Source organism: Pseudophryne corroboree, chromosome 3 (assembly GCF_028390025.1).
Source record: "Pseudophryne corroboree isolate aPseCor3 chromosome 3, aPseCor3.hap2, whole genome shotgun sequence".
Taxonomy (NCBI): Eukaryota; Metazoa; Chordata; class Amphibia; order Anura; family Myobatrachidae; genus Pseudophryne; species Pseudophryne corroboree.
In genome coordinates, this window is record NC_086446.1 from 341716939 (window position 1) to 341743997 (window position 27059).

The window sequence follows — 27059 nt, forward strand, 5'->3', positions numbered from 1 at the left end:
CATGAGGTTTAGATTTGTTGCATTTTTGTGGGGCACTGTCACTTTAAGTGAGACTTACTGTCCCACTGACCAGTGCTGTCTTGTTTGGCAGTCTACTTACCTTTTACCTTTTTACCTTTTTGGCATGTGCTGCCTGACAGTGCCACACCGTGGCAACAAATCATATGCCTATGGCCACCTGCCGTTTTTCTCTTCTGTATATACTTGATCCGATCGTTATTTACACTGACAATTATTGACCAGGTTACTCATCAGTGACCATATCGTCTTAGTTGTGACTCCTGTTACCCGCTTTATACTTTATTGTATTTACTGTCTACATGCGTTTAATCCACAGCTGTGTTTCTATGGTGATGGGTACAACACACACTTACACCTCCCCTTGTGGACGCAGGACGCCGGCGCGCACCGATGACGTCACTGCATGTCCCGGAGAGCGGAGGTGAACGATCTTCACGTGGTGTTAGGTAAGCTATTTAAGTTTTGTATTTTCAGTTTTGCGGTTGGTCTTGATAAAAGGAGTAAATCCTGAAACGTTGACTAAAGCAGCTGCTGTGTCAAGTGATTATTTCAGTCTCGTCGAGTGCCGGCTACCATTGTTTTCCTATATATATATATATATATATATATATATATATATATATATATATATATATATATATATATATATATATATATATATATATACACACACGCATACATATATACACGCACATACATACACACACACATATACATACATATATATATATATACATATACACACACACATACATATATATTTATATATATATATATATATATATATATATACATACATACACATACATACATACATACATACATACATACACACAAACAAGGTCCTAGACCGGAGGTATATATTAGAATACACGTATAATTGATTCTATAACAGGTACACTTTTTCTTAACTAACGCTGTCTGTATAAAGACATGTAGAATACGCAAGTGTTTGTAAAGTCACAGCGCTGTATACAGGCGGCTTTACAAAGGAGACCTTGCCCTGCAGTCCTGGAGACCAGCCGCAGCTATGCTCAGAAGATCGCACCCAGCGTCTCAGTCAGGGAGTGAGGGATAGTGTGAGGCAGCACCAGGGCAGGAAAATGTGCTCAGAGATGGTGCCCTGGGCCGAGGGAGGGGCTACAGGTCAAGCGCCACCTCCCCTATGCTGGACTTTCACCCCGGGTTAGTACACCCGACCTGTACTCAGACGCCCCGGGGGTCTAGTGGGATCCCTGCTTGGAGACAGTGTCCATGCCAGCACCGCGACCCGTCTCCCTAGATTACGGCCTGAACGCGATTTAATGGCGGCTCCCGCCTGGGGAACCCTCTTACCTCCTCCCCGTAGCAGCCACGCGAACCAGGAGAGTGACTGTGTCCCTAAGCTGGGGTGCATTCGTCGCAAGTACACGGGAACTGAGCCGCAGGATTATGCAACGCCGCTTGGGAGGTGATGGAGCTGCAGCGCTGAAGTGTCACCCTGACATACAGCGCTGACAGCCCAGAGAAGAAATCTTCTTAAAAGCCTTTTCAGGGCTGTCCAGTGCAGCCCTTCTGTTAGGTGACCTGCTGCTGCAGGTACCAACTAGAAACGGAGCTCCAGTCCCTGGAGCCGGGGTTTATAAAGGAGGCCCCACTGCATCCTGGGACAGCCTAAAGCTTTAGTCTGTTGGTGCCTCTGGATCAAGATCCACATAATAAGAATTTACTTACCGATAATTCTATTTCTCGGAGTCCGTAGTGGATGCTGGGGTTCCTGAAAGGACCATGGGGAATAGCGGCTCCGCAGGAGACAGGGCACAAAAAGTAAAGCTTTAGGATCAGGTGGTGTGCACTGGCTCCTCCCCCTATGACCCTCCTCCAAGCCTCAGTTAGGTACTGTGCCCGGACGAGCGTACACAATAAGGAAGGATTTATGAATCCCGGGTAAGACTCATACCAGCCACACCAATCACACTGTACAACCTGTGATCTGAACCCAGTTAACAGTATGATAACAGCGGAGCCTCTGAAAAGATGGCTCACAACAATAATAACCCGATTTTTGTAACTATGTACAAGTAATGCAGATAATCCGCACTTGGGATGGGCGCCCAGCATCCACTACGGACTCCGAGAAATAGAATTATCGGTAAGTAAATTCTTATTTTCTCTATCGTCCTAGTGGATGCTGGGGTTCCTGAAAGGACCATGGGGATTATACCAAAGCTCCCAAACGGGCGGGAGAGTGCGGATGACTCTGCAGCACCGAATGAGAGAACTCCAGGTCCTCCTTAGCCAGGGTATCAAATTTGTAGGATTTTACAAACGTGTTTGCCCCTGACTAAATAGCCGCTCGGCAAAGTTGTAAAGCCGAGACCCCTCGGGCAGCCGCCCAAGATGAGCCCACCTTCCTTGTGGAATGGGCATTTACATATTTTGGCTGTGGCAGGCCTGCCACAGAATGTGCAAGCTGAATTGTATTACACATCCAACTAGCAAAAGTCTGCTTAAAAGCAAGAGCACCCAGTTTGTTGGGTGCATACAGGATAACAGCAAGTCAGTTTTCCTGACTCCAGCCGTCCTGGAACCTATATTTTCAGGGCCCTGACCACATCTAGCAACTTGGAGTCCTCCAAGTCCCTAGTAGGCGCAAGACACCACAATAAGCTGGTTCAGGTGAAACACTGACACCACCTTAGGGAGAGAACTGGGGACGAGTCCGCAGCTCTGCCCTGTCCGAAAGGACAAACAGATATGGGCTTTTTTGAGAAAAAAAAAAAAAAAAAACCCACCAATTTGACACTCGCCTGGTCCAGGCCAGGTCCAAGAGCATGTTCACTTTTCATGTGAGATGCTTCAAATCCACAGATTTGACTGGTTTTAAACCAATGTGTTTTGAGGAATCCCAGAACTACGTTGAGATCCCACAGTGCCACTGGAGGCACAAAAGGGGGTTGTATATGCAATACTCCCTTGACAAACTTCTGGACTTCAGGAACTGAAGCCAATTCTTTCTGGAAGAAAAATCGACAGGGCCGAAATTTGAACCTTAATGGACCCCAATTTGAGGCCCATAGACACTCCTGTTTGCAAGAAATGCAGGAATCGACCGAGTTGAAATTTCTTCGTGGGGCCTTCCTGGCCTCACACCACGCAACATATTTTCGCCACATGTGGTGATAATGTTGTGCGGTCACCTCCTTTCTGGCTTTGACCAGGGTAGGAATGACCTCTTCCTGAATGCCTTTTCCCTTAGGATCCGGCGTTCCACCGCCATGCCGTCAAACGCAGCTGCGGTAAGTCTTGGAACAGACATGGTACTTGCTGAAACAAGTCCCTTCTTAGCGGCAGAGGCCATAAGTCCTCTGTGAGCATCTCTTGAAGTTCCGGGTACCAAGTCCTTCTTGGCCAATCCGGAGCCATGAGTATAGTTCTTACTCCTCTACGTCTTATAATTCTCAGTACCTTAGGTATGAAAAGCAGAGGATGGAACACATACACCGACTGGTACACCCACGGTGTTACCAGACCGTCCACAGCTATTGCCTGAGGGTCTCTTAACCTGGCGCAATACCTGTCCCGTTTTTTGTTCAGACGGGACGCCATCATGTCCACCTTTGGTAATTCCCAACGGTTTACAATTATGTGGAAAACTTCCCCATGAAGTTCCCACTCTGCCGGGTGGAGGTCGTGCCTACTGAGGAAGTCTGCTTCCCAGTTTCCATTCCCGGAATGAAACACTGCTGACAGTGCTATCACATGATTTTCCGCCCAGCGAAAAGTCCTTGCAGTTTTTGCCACTGCCCTCCTGCTTCTTGTGCCGCCCTGTCTATTTACGTGGGCGACTGCCGTGATGTTTTATCCCACTGGATCAATACCGGCTGACCTTGAAGCAGAGGTCTTGCTAAGCTTAGAGCATTATAAATTTATCCTTAGCTATATTTATGTGGAGAAAAATCTCCAGACTTGATCACACTCCCTGGAAATTTTTTCCTTGTGTGACTGCTCCCCAGCCTCTCGGGCTGGCCTCCGTGGTCACCAACATCCAAAACTGAATGCCGAATCTGCGGCCCTCTAGAAGATGAGCACTCTGTAACCACCACAGGAGAGACACCCTTGTCCTTGGATATAGGGTTATCCGCTGATGCATCTGAAGATGCGATCCGGACCATTTGTCCAGCAGATCCCACTGAAAAGTTCTTGCATGAAATCTGCCGACTGGAATTGCTTCGAAGGAAGTCACCATTTTTTTACCATGGCCCTTGTGCAATGATGCACTGATTTTAGGAGGTTCCTGACTAGCTCGGATAACTCCCTGGCTTTCTCTTCCGGGAGAAACACCTTTTTCTGGACTGTGTCCAGAATCATCCCTAAGCACAGGAGACTTGTTGTCGGGATCAGCTGCGATTTTGGAATATTTAGAATCCACCCCTGCTGTTGTAACAGTATCCGAGATAGTGCTACTCCGACCTCCAACTGTTCCCTGGACTTTGCCCTTATCAGGAGATCGTCCAAGTAAGGGATAATTAAGACGCCTTTTCTTCGAAGAAGAACCATCATTTCGGCCATTACCTTGGTAAAGACCCGGGGTGCCGTAGACAATCCAAACGGCAGCGTCTGAAACTGATAGTGACAGTTCTGTACCACGAACCTGAGGTACCCTTAGTGATAAGGGCAAATTTGGGACATGGATCCCGGTTCGTTATCACTGCTCTGAGTGACTCCATCTTGATTTGAACCTTTGTAAGTGTTCAAATTTTTTTAGATTTAGAATAAGTCTCACCTAGCCTTCTGGCTTCAGTACCACAATATAGTGTGGAATAATACCCCTTTTCTTGTTGTAGGAGGGGTAATTTAATTATCACCTGCTGGGAATACAGCTCGTGAATTTTTTCCCATACTGCCTCCTTGTCGGAGGGAGACCTTGGTAAAGCAGACTTCAGGAGCCTGCGCAGGGGAAACGTCTCGACATTCCAAACTGTACCCCTGGGATACTACTTGTAGGATCCAGGGGTCCTGTACGGTCTCAGCGTCATGCTGAGAGCATGTCAGAAGCGGTGGAACGCTTCTGTTCCTGGGAATGGGCTGCCTGCTGCAGTCTTCTTCCCTTTCCTCTATCCCTGGGCAGATATGACTCTTATAGGGACGAAAGGACTGAAGCTGAAAAGACGGTGTCTTTTTCTGCAGAGATGTGACTTAGGGTAAAAACGGTGGATTTTCCAGCAGTTGCCATGGCCACCAGGTCCGATGGACCGACCCCAAATAACTCCTCTTCCTTTATACGGCAATACACCTTTGTGCCGTTTGGAATCTGCATCACCTGACCACTGTCGTGTCCATAAACATCTTCTGGCAGATATGGACATCGCACTTACTCTTGATGCCAGAGTGCAAATATCCCTCTGTGCATCTCGCATATATAGAAATACATCCTTTAAATGCTCTATAGTCAATAAAATACTGTCCCTGTCAAGGGTATCAATATTTTTAGTCAGGGAATCCGACCAAGCCACCCCAGCTCTGCACATCCAGGCTGAGGCGATCGCTGGTCGCAGTATAACACCAGTATGTGTGTATATACTTTTTATGATATTTTTCCAGCCTCCTGTCAGCTGGCTCCTTGAGGACGGCCCTATCTATAGACGGTACCGCCACTTGTTCTGATAAGCGTGTGAGCGCCTTATCCACCCTAAGGGGTGTTTCCCAACGCGCCCTAACTTCTGGCGGGAAAGGGTATACCGCCCATATTTTCTATCGGGGGGAACCCACGCATCATCACACACTTCATTTAATTTATCTGATTCAGGAAAAACTACGGTAGTTTTTTCACATCCCACATAATACCCTCTTTTGTGGTACTTGTAGTATCAGAAATATGTAACACCTCCTTCATTGCCCTTAACGTGTGGCCCTAATAAGGAATACGTTTGTTTATTCACCGTCGACACTGGATTCAGTGTCCCTGTCTGTGTCTGTGTCGACCAACTAAAGTAAACGGGCGTTTTAAAACCCCTGACGGTGTTTTTGAGACGTCTGGACCGGTACTAATTGTTTGTCGGCCGTCTCATGTCGTCAACCGACCTTGGCGCGTGTTGACATTATCACGTAATTCCCTAAATAAGCCATCCATTCCGGTGTCGACTCCCTAGAGAGTGACATCACCATTACAGGCAATTGCTCCGCCTCCTCACCAACATCGTCCTCATACATGTCGACACACACGTACCGACACACAGCACACACACAGGGAATGCTCTGATAGAGGACAGGACCTACTAGCCCTTTGGAGAGACAGAGGGAGAGTTTGCCAGCACACACCAAAAACGCTATAATTATATAGGGACAACCTTATATAAGTGTTTTCCCTTATAGCATCTTTTTTATATATTTCTAACGCCAAATTAGTGCCCCCCCTCTCTGTTTTAACCCTGTTTCTGTAGTGCAGTGCAGGGGAGAGCCTGGGAGCCTTCCCTCCAGCCTTTCTGTGAGGGAAAATGGCGCTGTGTGCTGAGGAGATAGGCCCCGCCCCTTTTTCGGCGGCCTCGTCTCCCGCTCTTAACGGATACTGGCAGGGGTTAAATATCTCCATATAGCCCCCGGAGGCTATATGTGAGGTATTTTTAGCCAAAAAAGGTTTTCATTTGCCTCCCAGGGCGCCCCCCTCCCAGCGCCCTGCACCCTCAGTGACTGCCGTGTGAAGTGTGCTGAGAGGAAAATGGCGCACAGCTGCAGTGCTGTGCGCTACCTTAAGAAGACTGAGGAGTCTTCTGCCGCCGATTCTGGACCTCTTCTCGTTTCAGCATCTGCAAGGGGGCCGGCGGCGAGGCTCCGGTGACCATCCAGGCTGTACCTGTGATCGTCCCTCTGGAGCTAATGTCCAGTAGCCAAGAAGCCAATCCATCCTGCACGCAGGTGAGTTCACTTCTTCTCCCCTAAGTCCCTCGTTGCAGTGATCCTGTTGCCAGCAGGACTCACTGTAAAATAAAAAACCTAAGCTAAACTTTTCTAAGCAGCTCTTTAGGAGAGCCACCTAGATTGCACCCTTCTCGGCCGGGCACAAAAATCTAACTGAGGCTTGGAGGAGGGTCATAGGGGGAGGAGCCAGTGCACACCACCTGATCCTAAAGCTTTACTTTTTGTGCCCTGTCTCCTGCGGAGCCGCTATTCCCCATGGTCCTTTCAGGAACCCCAGCATCCACTAGGACGATAGAGAAAATGTGGAAAAAGTGAAGCGCTGTGAATACTTTCCGGATGCACTGTATTTGGCAGGATTTTGCTGCAGGTCCCTGCAATGGCAGAATGTATTAATAACTAGTTTGTTGAAGAGGGTGAGTGTTAAAGTACCTGTTTACCAAAGTGCGCACTCCCTCTTTCAGTTGTTCCTGCTGCCACTGACTGGCGCTGCATACATTCTGCACACACGCTGGTCAGAAATTCCCCAGCGGCACTATTAGGGGAAGAAAAAAAAACCTTTGCATTTGTATGCACAATCCCTGGCTGTCAGAGCAGACAGCCAGGGACAATGCTGTGTGGTGGGGCAACAGCTGAAGCTGTCGAAATCAATATCTGCAGTTGTCAGAATGGTCAGTGCCACAGTATCATTTTCTAGGATGCATTAGAGAAATGCTAGACGGCATCTGATTGGCTGCTATGGGTAACACCACCACTTTTCAATTTTAGAAGCCTCAGTAAATTTAGCCCTAGTGACTCAAAAGGAACCCATTGAAGGGCAGCTAACACTAAATTAAGGTCCCATGGTGCGAGAGGGTATAACCTAAGGTGGCTGGACATACAATACTGCTTGCATGACAGTTCTAGCATCTGGTAAGAATGCCATATGCCTCTGAAAAAGTACAAGGCTGAAACCTGACCTCTCAGAGTAGAGAGGCGAAGGCCCTTGGACAATCCGTCATATAAAAAGGAAAGTAAGTGTGGTATACAGAACCTAGAAGCCGAAATTTCACACCATCAGATATAAGACCTCCACACTCTATGATAAATAAATTAAGTGGATGATTTACGCACATATAACAATCTGGATTATGGCTGTAGAAAACCCCTTTGCCTAGTCCCAAATGCCAGGTAAATCTGGATGAAGGAAAGTGCCCTGTGACAGTAGATTGTCTTGCATTGGTAGTCTCCACGACTGATCGACCACAGCAACAGACGACTTGAGTACCATGACCTCGGTGACCAATCTGGCGCTATTAAAATGACATGAGCCTTTACTCGCTTTGCCCGTCAGATTATACGCGGAAGTATGGCAATGGGCAGGAAGAGAAACCAGAAGTGTAAGGAGGACCACTTGGCTGCCAAGGCATCTACCAGTGTCACCTGTGGATCCCTGGACACAGCCTCATACCTTGGAAGTTTCCTGTTCAACCTGTATGCCATGAGGTCTACAGTATAGCCGGCAAACCCCATTGTTATACAATTTGGTTAAACGTATCCTAATGGGAGGGACCACTCTGCCATGTTAACTCGGTCGACTGAGAAAATCGGTTTCCCAGTTGTCGACTCCTGGTATAAAAATGGCAGATATGGCTGGCACAAATCTTTGTGCCCATGTCATGATTTGGACTGTCTCTGACATAGCCGGAGAACAACTGGTTCCTCCCTGTCGATTGATGTATGTCACCAACATGGCATCGTCTGATTGAATCTGTAAGGGCCTGTCCCTGAGTAATTACTGTGCCTGAACCATAGCATATCTGCAGTTCTAACACATGGATAGGATGTGTCCTCTCTTCCAGTGACCAAACCCTCTGGGATCTGGAACCCCAGCGTCAATGCGCCCTATCCCTGGAGACTAGAGTCGGTCGTGACTAGTATCCACTTCCAAGGGGAAAAGCTACAACCTCGATAGGTTGGAGTGCAGAGCCACTAATCTGATTGGCGCATCTGTACAAACAGGGGGAAAAACTGCTGATCTAGGCAGGGATGCCATCTCCTCCAACGCTTAAGGATAAAATGCTGAAGAGGCCTGGAGTGAAAATGTGCAAAAGGAGCAACCTCGAATGCGGCTACCATCTTTCTCAGTAGCTGCATGCAGCATAATTTGGACACCCTGTGAAAACACAATAGGACTCATACCAGGGACTGCAAAGTCCTAATCTTGTCCTCTGACAGAAACATACGCTGACACAAAGTGTTAAAGAGTAGACCCAGAAACACCATTCTTTGTACCGGGATTAGACTGGACTTAGGCAGGTTGAGGACCGAGTCGTGGTATTCCAGAGTTGACATGACAACCTGCAAGTTAGCACTATGTAGCTCTGCTGAAACAGTCCAATTTCTTAACAAGGAAAATATTTGAATAGAACTCAGTCCCTGAATATGTACTGGGACTGGAATCACAACCTCTGAGTTCGAGAGTGTGAATTGCCCCATCAATGTCTTCCTCCTTGGCAGTTATCGAGGACGTGGAGTTAAAAAATATATATATATATATATATATATATATATATATATATATATATATATACACAGAGACAAGGGCCGTCCAGATCTAGTATGTATCCTCTGAAGATGACCCCTCTGACCCACTGGTCTGTGGTTGACCGGTATCAGATGTCCCGGAAACGAAAAAGAGGGCCCCTATACAGGCAGGTCGGGAATCCAGACAGAAGTCATTGGGAAGACTCATGACCTCTACAGAAGCCTGGATGCTGTGACCCCATGGCCATTCACTATCTGAACTGACCAGATCTGTGACCTCTGCTGGGTGGAGGCCATCACCTACCAGAGAACTGAAAGGGCCTTGGAGCTCTAGGGCAAGATGGTAAAACTAGAAGAAACTGACTTTTACCACGAGTTGCCTGCTTAATTATGCAGTCCAGATCTGGTCCAAATAAAGATTGCCCCACCAAAGAAATTGTTTTCAAATTCTTTTAGAATTTTTATCTGCTTGCCAGGAATGAAACCAAAGCATTATTCTGGCCGAGATGGATAAAGCTGAAATATACCTGAAATAATAAGATTTTACTTACCGGTAAATCTATTTCTCGTAGTCCGTAGTGGATGCTGGGGACTCCGTAAGGACCATGGGGATAGACGGGCTCCGCAGGAGACATGGGCACTTTAAGAAAGAATTTAGGTTCTGGTGTGCACTGGCTCCTCCCTCTATGCCCCTCCTCCAGACCTCAGTTAGAGAAACTGTGCCCAGAAGAGCTGACAGTACAAGGAAAGGATTTTGGTAATCCAGGGCAAGAGTCATACCAGCCACACCAATCACACCGTATAACATGTGATAACAACTAGTTAACAGCATGACAAATAACAGAGCATCAGGTCAAACCCTGATGCAACCATAACTTAACCCTTATTGAAGCAATAACTATATACAAGTATTGCAGAAGAAGTCCGCACTTGGGACGGGCGCCCAGCATCCACTACGGATTACGAGAAATAGATTTAAAGGTAAGTAAAATCTTATTTTCTCTAACGTCCTAGTGGATGCTGGGGACTCCGTAAGGACCATGGGGATTATACCAAAGCTCCCAAACTGGCGGGAGAGTGCGGATGACTCTGCAGCACCGATTGAGCAAACACAAGGTCCTCATCAGCTAGGGTATCAAACTTGTAGAACTTTGCAAAAGTGTTTGAACCTGACCAAGTAGCCGCTCGGCAAAGCTGTAATGCCGAGACTCCTCGGGCAGCCGCCCAAGAAGAGCCCACCTTCCTAGTGGAATGGGCCTTAACTGATTTTGGCAGCGGCAATCCAGCCGCAGAATGCGCCTGCTGAATCGTGCTACAGATCCAGCGAGCAATAGTTTGCTTTGAAGCAGGAGCACCAAGCTTGTTGGAAGCATACAGGATAAACAAAGACTCTGTTTTCCTGACCCTAGCCGTTCTGGCTACAAAAACCTTCAAAGCCCTGACCACATCAAGTAACTCGGAATCCTCCAAGTCAGTAGTAGCCACAGGCACCACAATAGGTTGGTTTATATGAAAGGATGAAACCACTTTTGGCAGAAATTGTGGACGGGTCCGCAATTCTGCTCTATCCGCATGGAAAACCAGATAGGGGCTTTTATGTGACAAAGCCGCCAACTCTGACACACGCCTAGCCGAAGCAAAGGCTAATAGCATGACCACCTTCCACGTGAGATATTTCAACTCCACCGTTTTGAGTGGTTCAAACCAGTGGGATTTCAGGAAACTCAACACCACGTTAAGATCCCAAGGTGCCACTGGAGGCACAAAAGGGGGCTGAATATGCAGCACTCCCTTTACAAACGTCTGAACTTCAGGTAGAGAAGCCAACTCCTTTTGAAAGAAAATGGATAGGGCCAAAATCTGGACCTTAATGGAACCCAATTTTAGGCCCAAATTCACTCCGGACTGTAGGAAGTGAAGGAAACGGCCCAGCTGGAATTCCTCCGTAGGAGCATTCCTGGCCTCACACCAAGCAACATATTTTCGCCATATACGGTGATAATGTTGAGCTGTCACGTCCTTCCTAGCCTTTATCAGCGTAGGAATGACCTCATCCGGAATGCCTTTCTCTGCTAGGATCCGGCGTTCAACCGCCATGCCGTCAAACGCAGCCACGGTAAGTCTTGGAACAGACAGGGCCCCTGTTGCAACAAGTCCTGTCTTAGAGGAAGACGCCACGGGTCCTCTGTGAGCATTTCTTGCAGATCTGGATACCAAGTGCTTCGTAGCCAATCTGGAACAATGAGTATTGTTCTCACTCCTCTTTTTCTTATTATCCTCAGCACCTTGGGTATGAGAGGAAGAGGAGGAAATACATAGACCGACTGGAACACCCACGGTGTCACCAGGGCGTCTACAGCCATCGCCTGAGGGTCTCTTGACCTGGCGCAATACCTCTGTAGCTTTTTGTTGAGGCGGGATGCCATCATGTCCACCTGTGGCAGTTCCCACCGACTAGTAATCTGTGCGAAGACTTCCTGATGAAGTCCCCACTCTCCCGGGTGGAGGTCGTGTCTGCTGAGGAAGTCTGCTTCCCAGTTGTCCACTCCCGGGATGAACACTGCTGACAGTGCGCTGACGTGATTCTCCGCCCAGCGAAGAATTCTGGTGGCTTCCGCCATCGCCACTCTGCTCCTTGTGCCGCCTTGGCGGTTTACATGAGCCACTGCGGTGATGTTGTCTGACTGAATCAGAACCGGTTGGTCGCTAAGCAGGGTCTCCGCTTGACGTAGGGCGTTGTATATGGCCCTTAGTTCCAGGATGTTGATGTGAAGGCAAGCCTCTTGACTTGACCACAGACCTTGGAAATTTCTTCCCTGTGTGACTGCACCCCAACCTCGGAGGCTTGCGTCCGTGGTCACCAGGACCCAGTCCTGAATGCCGAATCTGCGGCCCTCCAGAAGGTGAGCGCTCTGCAGCCACCACAGGAGTGACACCCTGGCCCTGGGGTATAGGGTGATTAACCGATGCATCTGAAGATGTGATCCGGACCCCTTGTCCGGTAAGTCCCATTGAAAAGTCCTCGCATGGAACCTGCTGAAGGGAATGGCCTCGTATGATGCCACCATCTTTCCCAGGACACGAGTGCAGTGATGCACTGACACCTGTTTTGGTTTTAATAGGTTCCTGACCAGTGTCATGAGTTCCTGAGCTTTCTCCATCGGGAGATAAACCCTTTTCTGGTCTGTGTCTAGAATCATGCCCAGGAAAGGCAGACGAGTCGTAGGAACCAACTGCGACTTTGTAATATTTAGAATCCAGCCGTGTTGCCGTAATACTTCCAGCGAAAGTGCTACGCTGATCAGCAACTGCTCTCTTGATCTCGCTTTTACGAGGAGATCGTCCAAGTATGGGATAATTGTGACTCCTTGCTTCCGCAGGAGTACCATCATTTCCGCCATTACCTTGGTAAATATTCTCGGTGCCGTGGAGAGACCAAACGGCAACGTCTGAAATTGGTAATGACAATCCTGTACCACAACTCTGAGGTACGCCTGATGAGGTGGATAAATGGGGACATGAAGGTATGCATCCTTTATGTCCAGAGACACCATAAAATCCCCCCCTTCCAGGCTTGCGATGACCGCTCTGAGCGATTCCATCTTGAACTTGAACCTTTTCAGGTATATGTTCAGGGATTTTAAATTCAATATGGGTCTGACCGAACCGTCCGGTTTCGGGACTACAAACATGGTCGAATAATAACCCCTTCCTTGTTGAAGGAGGGGAACCTTGACCACCACCTGTTGAAGATACAATTTGTGAATTGCAGTTAACACTATTTCCCTCTCGTGGGGGGAAGCTGGCAGGGCCGATTTGAGGTATCGGTGAGGGGGCATCTCCTCGAATTCCAGCTTGTATCCCTGAGACACAATATCTATTGCCCAGGGATACAACTGGGAGTGAACCCACTTGTGGCTGAAATTTCGAAGACATGCCCCCACCGGGCCTAGCTCCGCCTGTGGAGCCCCAGCGTCATGTGGTGGATTTTGTAGAGGCTGGGGAGGACTTCTGTTCCTGGGAACTAGCTGTGTTGTGCAGCTTCTTTCCTCTGCCCCTGCCTCTGGCAAGAAAGGACGCACCTCGGACTTTCTTGTTTTTCTGTGATCGAAAGGACTGCATTTGATAATACGGTGCTCTCTTAGGCTGTGAGGAAACATATGGCAAAAAATTTGACTTTCCAGCAGTAGCTGTGGAGACCAGGTCCGAGAGACCCTCCCCAAACAATTCCTCACCCTTGTAAGGTAAAACCTCCATATGCCTTTTTGAGTCGGCATCATCTGTCCATTGCCGAGTCCACAGGACCCTTCTGGCAGAAATTGACATAGCATTTATTCTAGAACCCAGTAGACTAATGTCTCTTTGAGCATCTCTCATATATATAGGACAGCGTATTTAATATGCCCCAAGGTCAACAATATTATCCTTGTCTAAGGTATCAATTTCCTCAGACACTGTATCCGTCCATGCTGCTACAGCACTACACACCCAGGCCGACGCGATCGCCGGCCTCAGTAAGGTACCTGAATGTGTATAAATGGACTTCAGGGTAACCTCCTGTTTGCGATCCGCAGCATCTTTGAGGGTAGCCGTATCCTGTGACGGCAGGGCTACCTTCTTGGATAAGCGTGTTAAAGCTTTGTCCACCTTAGGGGAGGATTCCCAGCGTAACCTGTCCGTTGGCGGGAAAGGATACGCCATAAGAATCCTTTTGGAAATCTGCAGTTTTTTATCTGGAGATTCCCAAGCCTTTTCACATAACTCATTTAGCTCGTGTGAGGGGGGAAAGGTTACCTCCAGCTTCTTTTCCCCATACATATGTACCCTCTTGTCAGGGACTGGGATTTCCTCTGTGATGTGCAACACATCCTTAATTGCTATAATCATATAACGGATGGATTTAGCCAATTTTGGCTGTAACTTTGCATCATCGTAATCGACACTGGAGTCAGAATCCATGTCGGTATCTGTGTCAACAATTTGGGATAGTGGGCGCTTCTGAGACCCTGACGGCCTCTGCGACATAGGATCAGGCACGGGTTGGGACCCTGACTGTCCTGAGGCTTCAGCTTTTTCTAACCTTTTATGCAAGGAATTAACATTATCATTTAAAACCTTCCACATATCCATCCAATCAGGTGTCGGCGCCGTCGGCGGAGACACCACATTCATTTGCTCCCGCTCTGCTTCCACATAGCCTTCCTCCTCAGACGTGTCGACACAAGCGTACCGACACACCAGACACACAGGGAATGCCCTTTTTGAAGACAGTTCCCCCACAAGGCCCTTAGGAGAGACAGAGAGAGAGTATGCCAGCACACACCCCAGCGCTATAAACCCAGGAATAACACAGTAACTTAATGTTAACCCAGTAGCTGCTGTTTATATATTGTTTTTTGCGCCTAATTATGTGCCCCCTCTCTCTTTTTACCCTCTTCTACCGTGTATCTGCAGGGGAGAGCCTGGGGAGCTTCCTCTCAGCGGAGCTGTGGAGAAAAAATGGCGCTGGTGAGTGCTGAGGAAGAAGCTCCGCCCCCTCGGCGGCGGGCTTCTGTCCCGCCTAAATATGCAATTTTTGGCGGGGGCTCATACATATATACAGTGCCCAGCTGTATATATGTTTAACTTTTGCCAAAAGAGGTCCCAAATGCTGCCCAGGGCGCCCCCCCCTGCGCCCTGCACCCTTACAGTGACCGGAGTATGTGAGGTGTGTGGGAGCAATGGCGCACAGCTGCAGTGCTGTGCGTTACCTCAGTGAAGAACGGAGTCTTCTGCCGCCTGTGAAGTCTTCTTTGCTTCTCATACTCACCCGGCTTCTGTCTTCCGGCTCTGCGAGGGGGACGGCGGCGCGGCTCTGGGATCGGACGGCGAGGGTGAGATCCTGCGTACGATCCCTCTGGAGCTAATGGTGTCCAGTAGCCTAAGAAGCAGGACCTAGCTTCAGAGAGTAGGGCTGCTTCTCTCCCCTCAGTCCCACGGTGCAGGGAGTCTGTTGCCAGCAGAGCTCCCTGAAAATAAAAAACCTAACAAAATACTTTCTCTCAGCAAACTCAGGAGAGCTCACTGAAAAGCACCCAGCTCGTCTGGGCACAGTATCAAACTGAGGTCTGGAGGAGGGGCATAGAGGGAGGAGCAAGTGCATACCAGAACCTAAATTCTTTCTTAAAGTGCCCATGTCTCCTGCGGAGCCCATCTATCCCCATGGTCCTTACGGAGTCCCCAGCATCCACTAGGACATTAGAGAAAAGAAAAATAACATTCCATTTAATACTTTTCCTTTTTGCTTTTAGATTATGATTAACTGCTGAAAAGTACAGGAGTTACAGACTATTTTCAAATTTGCAGTGACTGTTTTCTTGCCATTGGCAAGAATATTAAACACAAAATAGGCTTGCTTTTTAATTTACAATTTTTCCCATCGTGACCCCAGTAAATGTACCCCTTAGTGTAGAAATTGAGATCACATTCCTAGCTTTATACACACCCAAAGCTTCCAGTGTCTACTAATGGACAGAGAGAAAGATTTAACATTAAAGTTTAAAACTTAATATATACCATCACTCATGACATGCTATAGGGGGTCATTCCGACCCGTTCGCACAAAGCGGTTCATCGCCGCGGTGCGAACGGGTGTGGCAGGCGCAGTGTGCGCCGTTGCCCGGCAACCGTTACGTTGCGACTTACAAAGGAAGCGGTCGCAGAGCCGACCGCTAAGAAGATTGACAGGAAGGAGGCGTGCCAGGGCGGATCCGGACCGTTTGGAGCCATTTTCGGGGAGTGGCGAGTAGAACGCAGGCGTGTCCAGCAGAACGGAGGGCGGAGAAGTGACGTCAAAGCCGGGCCCATCATCGCTGGATCCATCGCACAGGGTAAGTATGTCCAGGCCTAGTCTACTTTTGCTTGAAATTCTTTAAGCTTAGCAGGGCTGCACAAGCGATCGCAGCCCTGCTAAGCTAAAACACTCCCCCATAGGCGTGGACTATTGATCGCAGCAGCAGCAAAAAGTTGCTGGCTGTGATCAACTCCGAATGACCACCATAGACTCTAATGCACTCAAAGTTGTTTCTGCAGCGGGGTACACTGTGTTCCACAGGGAATACATCGGGGTGTAGAGATGGATCTTGCTTGATCCAGAGATCCATCTCTACACCCCGATGTATTCCCTGTGGAACACAGTGTACCTCGCAGAAAGAGATTTAACCATTGTAAAGTCTACCATAAATCTCCTTTTATTAGGCTAGGGTGATTTCCAAGGGTAATGAAGGTGCTTTAAGACAGTGCTTATCTATATAGTACTGCAATTATACTGCAACTCATACTGGTATTAAAATGTGTTTATACCCATTTCAGCGTAATTTATACAATTATTACTTCTTACCATAATAATTTTGTAATGATTAAAGGCATCTGTCACTAATGCAAAGTAGAAGTAGCCATTCAGTGTGCTAACCAAATTTCCTAACGATTTAGCTGACTGATTCACTCCTAAACCGTGAGATCTGAGGCACGTCATAATTATACACTCCCTAGTAATGAATGCCTAAAACTATTTTTCTTTACTACAATATAACAAACTACACGTATACTTTAACTTCCTTTCTTACTGATATGTGTCTCAAATGTATTACCACAGACTTACTCTGATTTTATGCCTCAAAGTAGGGATAATGTAAAGACTGACACACATTGGAGACAAATGGACAATGAATAACCTTTGCTCAAATACCACTACGGGGAATTCAATTCAAAGCAGCAGTGCTGCCAGGCATTGCAGAAATGGCCAGTTGTATACATAAAACCTATATACGGCAAAGCCGACATAGAAAGTTTTCCCTTGCACCTTTAAAGCTTGTGATGTCGGCAGACATTATGGGGGAGATTCAAATGTTTGAAAAGTCAGTTAGACAGGAAAAAACAGACACCCAACCGACTTTTCAAACATCTGAATTCCACCCTTTGTGTTGTTCCAGAATGGAACATCGTGTTCTTGAATTAAAGTTGCAAAATTCCAGAAATGAATTATCCCCTTGGATTAAGAACACACCGTACTTACCATAGTGACAAGGTTCCCAAACCACTGGTGTGCCAGTTCGTGCCCCACAACTAATGCCACCCACTGGCGAGAGGAAGAGCATGAGTTCTTGGGATCAATAAGCAGAGCTGTTTCCCTAAGGGAAGAATAAGAAACATCCATTATCCAAGGCCATCTGCAGTCAATTAGTATAAAGTATTTCAGGTATTTAATACTATGTATTGATATCTTACACAAACAACTAACAAGCCACCATTTCTGTAAATTACCACATTAAGAAAAGTGTCTCCTTTCATTCCATTGCTATTGACATACACTATATGGACAACAGTATTCGGACGCCTGACCATTACACCAACAGGGACTGCAATGACACTGTATTCAAATATACGAATATATACTGTAATATGGAGTTGGTCCCCCTTTTGCAGCTATAACAGCTTCCACTCTTCTTGCAAGGCTTTAAGCTAGATTTTAAAGTGTTTCTGTGGGAATTTGTGCCCATTCAATCTGTAGGGCATTTATGAGGCCAGGCACTGATGATATATATATATATATATATATATATATATATATACACACACACACACACACACACACACACACACACACGTGTATATATATATATATTATATATATATATATATACACACACACACACACACACACACACACACACACACACACACACACACATACATACATACATACATACATACATATATATACACATAGAAAACGCGTTTCTGACCGGCACTCCACAATAGAAACAATAGCACCTGGGTGCCCTCCCAATGACCTTTGACGGACTGCATGTACTGGAAACAAACGGGCGGCACTCCAAAGGATTTCCAAAAGTAACACGACAGCAAGCAGCTTGTTATATCAACGTTTCAGGCACGCTTTATTGGCGCCTTTCGTCAGGACAAAGAATCAAAGTAAATACACATACCTTTATAGCAGTCAATGTGCCCACCACCTCTCGGCGTCTCACCGCATTTCCGGAATTGATCGGCGTTACGTCACTCCCCGCGACGCGAACGGGCCAGCTTCAGGGGCGGGGCAAGTATCCATGGTGACAGTGCACCAGTACACGCCTTCCCCAATCCCCAGCAGACACTCCGGGAGCGTGCAGAGACGTCCGTCTCTCGACCAATCCGGCGCTGGTAGGCGCAACAGTATCTATGACAACCCACAATACAGGAAATCAAACACCATAAAAATAAAAAAAGAACCAACATATACATTACTACACACTACACCATAATTATAGTGCTGACTATCATCATGTATGTTAAATCATCAACCTGTACATGTTTACAAAACAAGAGACAAGTTTATCAGTAATGGGAGACCCACTAGCTTACGTATAATAAATGCATAGTCTGCATGTCGTCTGTATTATGGACAAATCCCCTATACTACTACCAACTTAGAAACATGTGATAAACTATTACCTAGAATCAAGATAATGTCAAACTACATAAACAATCGACATATCTAAAGCCTGGTTATCTTATTAATGAACTTAATAAACTTCATAGGTTAATAGCTAATGTGACTAAGGCAAAATAGCTACTTCAAAGTTAATTTCATTAAGAGTTCTAACAAGCTATACCAAGAGATGCTTAGCCTAAAGAAAACAGGTCAAAGATAAATTCTCATTCAGTCCCCCAGGGGACATTGTATTCATCTCAAATATCCATTTAGATTCGAGCCGGATTAATTTCTTGTTTCTGTCACCACCTCTACTCAGGGGCGGGACATGATCCACCAGTTGGGGGTGGACAATGTGTTTATACCCATTTCAGCGTAATTAGAGTATTACCCTAATAAGAAATAATGCAAGGAAACTCTGGCCGATCATTCAAACCGATAAATCCATACCTGCCCTTAAGGATAGCCAGTTGCTTCATTGCCATCGGAGAGGGAAAAATCTGAAGGACTGGCTAGTCCATAATGATGTGACACCGCAAGGCAAAGAGCTTAGATCGCATTTCTTGAGTAAATTGCCAGGCTCATATAGATGTACAGGTTGTACAACCTGCCGTTACCTGGAAACAGGTTCAATCATTGTCCACCCCCATTCTGGGAAGAAGATCAAGATTAGGCATGTCCTCACATGCACGACAAAATACGTCATTTATGTAATCAAGTGTCCCTGTGGACTTGCATATATTGGAAAAACGACGCGTTCGTTTCGTGAGAGAGCAGCCCAACACAGGTCGGCCATTAGACAGGCGTTGGAAGGAAAAACGATCGATCAACCCGTGGCCAGACATTTCAAAGAAGCGGGCCATTCGATGGCTACACTTCGCTACAAACTGGTGGATCATGTCCCGCCCCTGAGTAGAGGTGGTGACAGAAACAAGAAATGAATCCGGCTCGAATCTAAATGGATATTTGAGATGAATACAATGTCCCCTGGGGGACTGAATGAGAATTTATCTTTGACCTGTTTTCTTTAGGCTAAGCATCTCTTGGTATAGCTTGTTATAACTCTTAATGAAATTAACTTTGAAGTAGCTATTTTGCCTTAAGTCACATTAGCTATTAACCTATGAAGTTTATTAAGTTCATTAATAAGATAACCAGGCTTTAGATATGTCGATTGTTTATGTAGTTTGACATTATCTTGATTCTAGGTAATAGTTTATCACATGTTTCTAAGTTGGTAGTAGTATAGGGGATTTGTCCATAATACAGACGACATGCAGACTATGCATTTATTATACGTAAGCTAGTGGGTCTCCCATTACTGATAAACTTGTCTCTTGTTTTGTAAACATGTACAGGTTGATGATTTAACATACATGATGATAGTCAGCACTATAATTATGGTGTAGTGTGTAGTAATGTATATGTTGGTTCTTTTTTTATTTTTATGGTGTTTGATTTCCTGTATTGTGGGTTGTCATAGATACTGTTGCGCCTACCAGCGCCGGATTGGTCGAGAGACGGACGTCTCTGCACGCTCCCGGAGTGTCTGCTGGGGATTGGGGAAGGCGTGTACTGGTGCACTGTCACCATGGATACTTGCCCCGCCCCTGAAGCTGGCCCGTTCGCGTCGCGGGGAGTGACGTAACGCCGATCAATTCCGGAAATGCGGTGAGACGCCGGGAGGTGGTGGGCACATTGGCTGCTATAAAGGTATGTGTATTTACTTTGATTCTTTGTCCTGACGAAAGGCGCCAATAAAGCGTGCCTGAAACGTTGATATAACAAGCTGCTTGCTGTCGTGTTACTTTTGGAAATCCTTTGGAGTGCCGCCCGTTTGTTTCCAGTATATATATATATATATATATACATACACACATACATATACATACATATATATATATATATATATATATATATATATATATATATATATATATATATATACACATGCACACACTCACATGATATCCCGCACTCTCACCCAACCTAAACAACCGGTGGGGAGAAAAATCTGAGTCCAACCAAAGTATGGGGAGGACCCACAGTACAGTGCAGTGTTTTTCACCAAGGTGGAAATTATAGCACTCTCCGGACTAGAAACCAGCTTTTCAAAAAAGTATATTTACCGAGAAGAATCAAACCGTTCCAGGTGTACACAATACTTTATTCACCAACGTTTCGGTCCCCTTCCGGGACCTTTTTCAAGGTTATACAGCAATCCAACGGTAGCCAAAGGTGTATAGAAGGTAAAAAAGTGGAACTGGACCTAAGGATGGTGCCTCCCAGGCCTCTGTTAAATACCAGATGTAAAATAGTAAACATGGCGCCAAACCCGCCCATCAGGGCCGGCTGTTGCGTTCCAATGGCCGGAAGTTGCGTTCCATGGGCTGGAAGTGACATCACTTCCGGCAGTGGCTTGTATTAGGCCATTGATCATAAAGAATATATACAAATAAACAGTGGGGCCGCTGTACACTGTACACTCTCATATAAACACTAGGGTCCGTGCACGAAGCATAGTATAGGCTATATGTGGCTGAAAATCAAAGGATCGCTGTGGGTGACGTCCACGTCACTTCCAGGTGGGCGGGCACATATAGATATGTCACTCGTATCCAAGGCAACAGCGCATAGCAGCGTGGGGAGGCTGTCGGCGTGTCATAGATAGAGGCGTTACCAGGAAGAATGTAAACTCATCAGTGCCCGGAAACCCAATAAGTAAATCTAACGCACTATTAATAGGATCACGGTCCATATACTCTCATATACACACTGAGGCCCGTGTATGGTATATGCTGTATGTGGCAAGCATCAAGGGATACACTGCGGGTGGCTTCTACGTCAGATGTTTGTAAAATAATAAGTATATGTACAGATGATGTATGCGAGCCTGAATACGATCTTTTTTGTGTATTTGCGTTTTAGATGTATGCAACAATGTTAAGAAATTCATTGTTCTTTTTATAATAAAATAACTTTTATTTCAATTTGTGATAACTAAGGTGGTATAGCTCCCTTGAGAAACCTTGTCTAACAGGAGGAATTTAGCTCTTTATCTAGCGCTAGTAAGAGCTTAATCTGTTGTGTGTGTATATATATATATATATATATATATATATATATATATATATATATATATATATATATATATATATATAAATAAATAATAAGATTTTACTTACCGGTAAATCTATTTCTCGTAGTCCGTAGTGGATGCTGGGGACTCCGTAAGGACCATGGGGAATAGACGGGCTCCGCAGGAGACAGGGCACTTTAAGAAAGAATTTGGATACTAGTGTGCTCTGGCTCCTCCCTCTATGTCCCTCCTCCAGACCTCAGTTAAAGAAACTGTGCCCGGAAGAGCTGACAGTACAAGGAAAGGATTTTGGAATCCAGGGTAAGACTCATACCAGCCACACCAATCACACCGTATAACTCGTGATAAACTTACCCAGTTAACAGCATGAACAACAACAGAGCATCAGATCAACCCTGATGCAACCATAACATAACCCTTATTTAAGCAATAACTATATACAAGTATTGCAGAAGTCGTCCGCACTTGGGACGGGCGCCCAGCATCCACTACGGACTACGAGAAATAGATTTACCGGTAAGTAAAATCTTATTTTCTCTAACGTCCTAGTGGATGCTGGGGACTCCGTAAGGACCATGGGGATTATACCAAAGCTCCCAAACGGGCGGGAGAGTGCGAATGACTCTGCAGCACCGAATGAGCAAACACAAGGTCCTCATCAGCCAGGCTATCAAACTTGTAGAACTTTGCAAAAGTGTTTGAACCCGACCAAGTAGCTGCTCGGCAAAGCTGTAATGCCGCGACCCCTCGGGCAGCCGCCCAAGAAGAGTCCACCTTCCTTGTGGAATGGGCTTTTACTGATTTTGGTAGCGGCAATCCAGCCGCAGAATGAGCCTGCTGAATCGTGTTACAGATCCAGCGAGCAATAGTTTGCTTTGAAGCAGGAGCACCCAGCTTGTTGGGTGCATACAGGATAAACAGTGACTCAGTTTTCCTGACTCTAGCCGTTCTGGCTACATAAACCTTCAAAGCCCTGACCACATCTAGTAACTCGGAATCCTCCAAGTCACGAGTAGCCACAGGCACCACAATAGGTTGGTTCATATGAAAAGATGACACCACTTTTGGCAGAAATTGCGGACGGGTCCGCAATTCCGCCCTGTCCATACGGAAAACCAGATAGGGGCTTTTATGTGACAAAGCCGCTAATTCTGACACACGCCTAGCTGAAGCCAAGGCTAACAGCATGACCACCTTCCACGTGAGAAATTTTAACTCCACGGTTTTAAGTGGCTCAAACCAGTGTGATTTCAGGAAACTCAACACCACGTTAAGATCCCAAGGTGCCACTGGAGGCACAAACGGGGGATGAATATGCAGCACTCCCTTTACAAACGTCTGAACTTCAGGAAGAGAAGCCAGTTCTTTTTGAAAGAAAATGGATAGGGACGAAATCTGGACCTTAATGGAACCCAATTTTAGGCCCAAAGTCACTCCCGACTGTAGGAAGTGAAGGAAACGGCCCAGCTGGAATTCCTCTGTAGGGGCATTCCTGGCCTCACACCAAGCAACATATTTTCGCCATATACGGTGATAATGTTTAGCCGTCACATCCTTCCTAGCCTTTATCAGCGTAGGAATAACCTCATCCGGAATGCCTTTTTCTGCTAGGATCCGGCGTTCAACCGCCATGCCGTCAAACGCAGCCGCGGTAAGTCTTGGAACAGACAGGGCCCTTGTTGCAACAGGTCCTGTCTTAGAGGCAGAGGCCATGGGTCCTCTGTGAGCATTTCTTGCAGCTCTGGATACAAAGTCCTTCTTGGACAATCCGGAACAATGAGTATTGTTCTCAATCCTCTTTTTCTTATGATTCTCAGCACCTTGGGTATGAGAGGAAGAGGAGGAAACACATAAACCGACTGGAACACCCACGGTGTCACTAGTGCGTCTACAGCTATCGCCTGAGGGTCTTTTGACCTGGCGCAATACCTCTGTAGCTTTTTGTTGATGCGGGATGCCATCATGTCCACCTGTGGCAGTTCCCACCGACCTGCAATCTGCGCGAAGACTTCTTGATGAAGTCCCCACTCTCCCGGGTGGAGGTCGTGCCTGCTGAGGAAGTCTGCTTCCCAGTTGTCCACTCCCGGAATGAACACTGCTGACAGTGCTCGTACGTGATTCTCCACCCAGCGAAGAATTCTGGTGGCTTCCGCCATCGCCACCCTGCTCCTTGTGCCACCTTGGCGGTTTACATGAGCCACTGCGGTGATGTCTGATTGAATCAGCACCGATTGGTCGCGAAGCAGGGTCTCCGCTTGACTTAGGGCGTTGTATATGGCCCTTAGTTCCAGGATATTGATGTGAAGGCAAGTCTCCTGACTTGACCACAGACCCTGGAAATTTCTTTCCTGTTTGACTGCCCCCCACCCTCAGAGGCTTGCATCCGTGGTCACCAGGACCCAGTCCTGAATGCCGAATCTGCGGCCCTCGAGAAGGTGAGCACTCTGCAGCCACCACAGAAGAGACACCCTGGCCCTGGGGGATAGGGTGATCAGCCGATGCCTCTGTAGAAGTGATCCGGACCACTTGTCAAACAGATCCCATTGAAAGGTCATCGCATGGAACCTGCCGAAGGGAATGGCCTCGTATGATGCCACCATCTTTCCCAGGAATCGCGTGCAGTGATGCACCGACACCTGTTTTGGTTTTAAGAGGTCTCTGACCAGTGTCATGAGTTCCTGAGCCTTCTCCGTCGGGACTTTGGAATATTCAGAATCCAGCCGTGCTGTTGTAACACTTCCCGAGAGCATGCTACGCCTTTATGAGGAGATCGTCCAAGTATGGGATAATTGTGACTCCTTGCTTTCGCAGGAGCACCATCATTTCCGCCATTACCTTGGTAAATATTCTCGGTGCCGTGGAGAGACCAAACGGCAACGTCTGGAATTGGTAATGACAATCCTGTACCACAAATCTGAGGTACTCCCGATGAGGTGGATAAATGGGGACATGAAGGTAAGCATCCTTTATGTCCAGAGACACCATAAAATCCCCCTCCTCCAGGCTTGCGATGACCGCTCTGAGCGATTCCATCTTGAACTTGAACCTTTTCAGGTATGTGTTCAGGGATTTTAAATTCAATATGGGTCTGACCGAACCGTCCGGTTTCGGTACCACAAACATGGTCGAATAGTAACCCCTTCCCTGTTGAAGAAGGGAACCTTTACCACCACCTGCTGGAGATACAATTTGTGAATTGCAGCTAACACTATTTCCCTCTCTAAGGGGGAAGCTGGCAGGGCCGATTTGAGGTAACGGTGAGGGGGCATCTCTTCGAATTCCAGCTTGTATCCCTGAGACACAATCTCTATAGCCCAGGGATCCACCTGTGAGTGAACCCACTTGTGGCTGAAATTTTGGAGACGCGCCCCCACCGGGCCTGTCTCCGCCTGTGGAGCCCCAGCTCCATGCGGTGGATTTAGTGGAAGCCGGGGAGGACTTTTGTTCCTGGGAACTAGCTGTATTGTGCAGCTTCTTTCCTCTACCCCTGCCTCTGGCAAGAAAGGACGCACCTTGGACTTTCTTGCCTTTTTGTGATCGATAGGACTGCATTTGGTAATATGGTGCTTTCTTAGGTTGTGAGGGAACATATGGCAAAACAATTTGACTTTCCAGCCGTAGCTGTGGAGACCAGGTCCGAGAGACCGTCCCCAAACAATTCCTCACCCTTGTAAGGTAAAACCTCCATGTGCCTTTTCGAGTCGGCATCGCCTGTCCATTGCAGAGTCCACAGGACTCTTCTGGCAGAAATCGACATTGCATTTATTCTAGAGCCCAGTAGGCTAATGTCTCTTTGAGCATCTCTCATATATAGGACAGCGTCTTTTATATGCCCCAGGGTTAGTAATATAGTATCCTTGTCCAAGGTATCAAGTTCCTCAGATAAGGTATCTGTCCATGCTGCTGCAGCACTACACATCCAGGCCGACGCAATCGCCAGCCATAGTAAGGTACCTGAATGTGTATAAATGGACTTCAGGATACCCTCCTGCTTTCTTTCTGCAGCATCTTTAAGGGTGGCCGTATCCTGTGACGGCAGGGCTACCCTCTTGGATAAGCGTGTTAAAGCTTTGTCTACCCTAGGGGAGGATTCCCAGCGTAACCTGTCCGTTGGCGGGAAAGGATACGCCATAAGCATCCGTTTGGAAATCTGCAGTTTTCTATCTGGATATTCCCAAGCTTTTTAACATAACTCATTTAACTCATGTGAAGGGGGAAAGGTCACCTCTTGCCTTTTCTCCCCATACATATAAACCCTCTTGTCAGGGACTGGGGTTTCCTCTGTGATGTGCAACACATCTTTCATTGCTATAATCATGTAACGGATGGCTTTAGCCATTTTAGGCTGCAACTTTGCATCATCGCCATCGACACTGGAGTCAGAATCCGTGTCGATATATGTGTCAACAATTTGGGATAGTGGGCGCTTCTGAGACCCTGACGGCCTCTGCGACGTAGGATCAGGCATGGGTTGAGACCCTGACTGTCCCAAGGCTTCAGCTTTATCCAACCTTTTATGCAAGGAATTAACATTATCATTTAAAACCTTCCACATATCCATCCAATCGGGTGTCGGCGGCGACCCCACATTCATTTGTACACGCTCTGTTTCCACATAGCCTTCCTCGTCAAACATGCCGACACAAGCGTACCGACACACCACACACACAGGGGATGCTCTATTTGAAGACAGTTCCCCCACAAGGCCTTTTGGAGAGACAGAGAGAGAGTATGCCAGCACACACCCCAGCGCTATATGACCCAGGAATCACACAGTAACTTAGTGTTAACCCAGTAGCTGCTGTATATACTGTTTTTGCGCCAAAATTATGTGCCCCCCCTCTCTTTTACCCTCTTTCTACCGTGATTCTGCAGGGGAGAGCCAGGGGAGCTTCCTCTCAGCGGAGCTGTGGAGAGAAAATGGCGCTGGTGAGTGCTGAGGAAGAAGCCCCGCCCCCTCAGCGGCGGGCTTCTGTCCCGCGTTTTGTGTGTAAAATAATGGCGGGGGCTCATGCATATATACAGTGCCCAACTGTATATATGCTTCTT

The 27059-nt window shown here is 46.9% G+C and overlaps 1 protein-coding gene across 1 annotated transcript in view; it reads right to left on the bottom strand.

Moving 5' to 3' along the window:
- The window catches only part of NPEPPS (aminopeptidase puromycin sensitive), a 189800-nt gene that overhangs the window by 57417 nt on the left and 105324 nt on the right, over window positions 1-27059 (bottom strand). Inside the window, exon 9 of the mRNA XM_063959653.1 lies at window positions 17495-17609. Within this exon, the coding sequence (XP_063815723.1) occupies window positions 17495-17609 (115 nt within the window). The remainder of the gene's footprint in view (window positions 1-17494; window positions 17610-27059) is intronic.